At 38.7% G+C, this 4,522-nt stretch overlaps 1 protein-coding gene across 1 annotated transcript in view; it reads left to right on the forward strand.

Annotated features, from left to right (window-relative positions):
* Positions 1–4,462, forward strand: part of LOC106529864 (uncharacterized) — a 6,568-nt gene extending 2,106 nt beyond the window's left edge. The window contains exons 2-3 of the mRNA XM_014025382.1: positions 1,059–1,241; positions 3,122–4,462. Of these exons, the coding sequence (XP_013880836.1) occupies positions 1,059–1,241; positions 3,122–4,182 (1,244 nt within the window). The 3' untranslated portion in view covers positions 4,183–4,462. The remainder of the gene's footprint in view (positions 1–1,058; positions 1,242–3,121) is intronic.
* Positions 4,463–4,522: the final 60 nt, after the last annotated feature.

Consider the following 4,522-nt stretch of genomic DNA (forward strand, 5'->3'; position numbering starts at 1 on the left):
TGTGTGTGTGTGTGTGTGTGTGTGTGTGTGTGTGTGTGTGTGTGTGTGTGTGTGTGTGGCAGGCCATCGAAATTGCAACGCTTACATTCCAGATATCTGAAATTGTTTTGTGATATTAGACGTTATAGTTACTTAAGATATTTTAACTTATTTTTGGCTAGTCAAAACATGTTTCAGAGGTCTAATTACATGATAATGATGCCAGATTTACCATTTGAATGGAGGGTCCGATTCAAGATATTTTAAAATAAACTTTGACAAGTCAGCAGTATAGTTCGAGATATCTTTAACCTAGTTCTGACTGGTCATTATTTGCTTTCAAGATATCTTGAGTATCTGACCAGTCAATTCTAAATTTTTATGTTAAATTGACCCATATAGTAGGCTTTGTTTACATACTAGCAATAGGTTGTTGTAAAATAGGGCTGAGCAATGCTAGGAATATTAGTATCAATCCAATACCAAGTAAATACTGGGCTAGTATTGTCGACACCAATTTCTGTCATGTTCATTGAATAGTTCTGATTTTGCCTTTACTTAGTAGACTATGATAAAAAGACAAGACAAAGATTTTATAGAAAATAAATTAGTTTTGTATTAACTACCTACAACAAGATAAAGCAATGTAAAAATAATAAAATAATTCCCCTATTACCTTCTACTACACACAATTGTTGAAGCAAAAAGTCACGTGCAAAATAACGAAGAAGGAGTAACAACGTAGTAGCAAAAATATGAATTTAATAACATCAATAACACAACAAAAAATAACTTCCACTGCATGCAGACATGATGTAGGACTAAAGACTAACTTCAAACAATTTGGAGACTCTTCACAACTGCCTTTTTTCACTTTATTTGTGAAAAATAAATCTAGTGCAAACAAAGTAATCAATGTTATCATCATGCTAGTATTGATTCGATACTGATACTCATGTTGTTATTGATCTTTTTAATTCTGAGATTGATACGCCAACCCCTATTGTAAAATACTCTTTTATTTAGTAGTGATTAAGTTACTGATGGTCTAATATGGATTTCATCTGGACTTTTTTTAGGTTGCCCTAGCTCTTTGTTTGACGTTGAGTCAGTAGACTGGGCTCCAACTGTCAACCTCGGCTACCAACGAAATAAGCCCAAATCAGAGGCACCTGTTCAACGCGAGCAGAGTACGAAGCTAAAGGAAGACCAACAAAGATGGTCGGAAGGTGCTGAGGCGATGTCGGATCTCCAACAGACAGGTGAGAGACCGCGTATAAGACTGGGTGAGCCTGGATCTGAACCCACAATCCCACAGTCGGAGGGGATTCGTGGAAATGGGACATTAAATAATCCAGGTACATTATTAATATGTGTAACCATTATTATTAGTAGTAAATATTACAACTGATATGTCAGAACATCTATGCTAACTTCAAATTAGGTTTTCAAAATAGACTTTAGTAGCCTTTCTCCCCCATATGTCCATCCCTGACAGCCACATTATAATGCTGAGGGTTAGTATGAATGCAGCGTGCCTGACAGGAATGCAGCAAGGCCATTCAACTGGTGGCCCATGGGCCGCCAGTGACAAAAGTTCAGCCCGCCAATTGGTTCATTCTTCTCTTATCCCAAACCCCCGGTTTTCTACTTTAATTACTACAAGTTCTCTTAGTTAAACATAGACATGTTTGGTATCTACAGAAACAGAATCTTGTCTACAAGCTGGTAAAACCATTTCTATGAACACTTAAGACAGTTAAAATTACAAGCAGTTGAAGATAAGACTATGACATTGAAAATAAAATTGGTTTTAAAAATTTGGAAAGTCAGAGATGTCAAAATAATATTTGTGTTAAATAAGAGGCAGAATGGGTTATTTTAGTTTTTGATATTGTTTAATTATCACTCCTTTTATAGGGTTCTGGATGTTGTATTCATGTTTAAATGCAACAAAATAAACTATTTCAAAGGTAACAGATCTTTGTAATGCTTGGTTTATTTACATAATAACTTTAATTGCTGGATGTTCGGCCCCTCAGCTGTTGGCCTGCAGTAACTGTGGCCTCCGGAGAGATTTAGTTGAATAGCCCTGCATTAGAGTATAAAAGTGAATAAAAATAAAAACTTTCGATACAAAGTGTCCATAAAGTTGCTTTACAACTTAACAAAAGTTTTACAAAAGAAAACAAATAGACGTCTGTCGAAATTATTATAGAATGAGGAGTAGATGTTTATTGATTTGTCTAATTTAATCTTCCGTCTTTTGGGTCACTACAGCGGATCATCTGCCTCCATCTCATCCTATCTCCTACCTCCTCTACTGTTATACCAATTATCTCCATGTCCTCCTTCCCTGTTTTCGTCTCCTTCTGGCTGGCAGCACAATCAATATACACTGCCTGGCCAAAAGAAAAGTTGCCACCAAAATAAAGGTCACACACTCTAATATTTGTTGGACCACCTTTAGCTTTGATTACAGCACACATTCTCTGTGGCGTTGTTTCTGTAAGCTTCTGCAATGTGACAAGATTTGTTTCCATCCAGTGTTGCTTTAATTTTCTACCAAGATCTTGCATTGATGATGGTAGAGTCTGACCTTCTCCAGCACATCCCAAAGAGTCTCAGTGGACTCTGTGGAGTCAATCCATGTGTGAAAATGATGTCTCATGCTCCCTGAACCACTCTTTCACAATAAGAGCCCCATGAACCCTGGTATTGTCCTCTTGGAATATGTCCGTGCCATCAGGGAAGAAACAATCATTGATGGAATTACCTGGTCATTCAGTATATTCAGGTAGTCAGCTGACCTCATTCTTTGAGCACAGACTGTTGCTGAACCTGGACCTGACTACCTGCAGCAACCCCACATCATAGACCTTAGTTAGATCCAGGTGGTGACTGTTTTTGGCCAGGCAGTATATATCTCCTTCCTCAGCACATGTCCAAACCATCTCAACCTGGCCTCTCTATCTATAAACGTACATTTTTAAATAACAACAGTACTTTGTGGACCTGCTGTATAATTGGACCAGAGAACTTGCATGTTTCTAAAATAAAATAAAAAATATAACTTCACAATAATTCACAGACTGTAATTCATATTTATTAACTAATTTTGTTCCCCACTGATATATTGCAGGCTGTGGAGTTGCTGGATGCCAAACTGGGCTGACAGTGGAAGACATTGACAAGATGGAGGATGTTCTGAGACAGAACACAACAGAACTGACAAATCTTCGAACCAAAGCACTGGATACACAGTTCAACCGGGAGTCCTTTGAAAACGACGACAATAAAGCTAAATTTTACACGGGGCTCCCTAACTCCTTAGTTTTACTTCAAACCTTCGAGCTGTGCGAGCCCTACATCACCTGTGGCCCCATGTTTGTGCTGTCTAAATTTCAACAGTTCGTTTTAGTTTTGCTGAGGTTGAGACTAAATCTTTCCCTGACAGATTTAGCTTTCAGATTCAGTATATCTCTCCCCACTGCTTCCAGAGTTTGGCATAAAATAATCGACATCCTTTATAACAGACTGGGGTTTCTAATTGAGTGGCCAGAGCGACATGTACTTCACACTACAATGCCGATGGCATTCCAACAGGCTTTTGGAAGTAAAGCTGCTGTCATAGTTGATCGTTTTGAAGTTTTTGTCCAGGGGCCCTCAAATTTACAGGCCCAAGCTCAAACGTGGTCCAACTACAAGCATCAGCATGCTGTTAAATTTCTGATTGGTGTTGCACCACAAGGTTGTGTCACTTATGTATCTTGTGCCTGGAGAGGGGGAGTCAGTGATGAACAGATCACAATAGAGAGCGGCCTCTTAAAGAATCTGTTACCTGGGGATATTGTCCTAGCAGACCATGGGTTCAGTGTTGGCGGCAGTGTGGGATTTTACTGTGCTTCACTACAAACACCTCCATTCACAGAGGAAAGAAAACAGCTGTCAGCATATGAGGTGGAAGATACTAGAGAAATAGCTAATGTGCAAATTCATGTTGACAGGGTCTTGGGTTTAGTCAGAAGAAAATATCAGATTCTTCACAGCAGAGCTTTGTCCATAGAGCACATGGCAACAAAACCAGGTGAGGCACTAGCATTGATTGAGAAGATTGGAGTTATTTGCTGTGTCTTGTCTAACCTTTCCTTGTCATCCCATTGGAGTAAGGAGGAGGGGAAGAGGATACGAGAGCAGGAATAATCTGTTCTGTACCTGAGCCCTCACATTTTGGTCGGTCTGAAATTATGTTTTCAATGAAATATTCCAGTTAATAATTGTACAGTGTTCTTTTAACAGTTGTTGACTGTCATGATTGAATGAATTATGTTTATGTCCACTAGGTGGCAAGCATGAGTTCACGTGAATGTATAAATGTAAAGAACAGAACAATAGAAGTAGATTTTCTTATATGACACACCTGTGAGCAAACGGCATGAGCAGACCTGTAGAAAGATRCTTTAATAAAAGTGTCTGAGCATTACACAACGTCTGGTTCTTATCAAGCACGAATATAACATGGTGTCAGGAGTCAACTAAGAGC

Source organism: Austrofundulus limnaeus, unplaced genomic scaffold (genome assembly GCF_001266775.1).
Source record: "Austrofundulus limnaeus strain Quisiro unplaced genomic scaffold, Austrofundulus_limnaeus-1.0 Scaffold472, whole genome shotgun sequence".
NCBI lineage: Eukaryota > Metazoa > Chordata > Actinopteri > Cyprinodontiformes > Rivulidae > Austrofundulus > Austrofundulus limnaeus.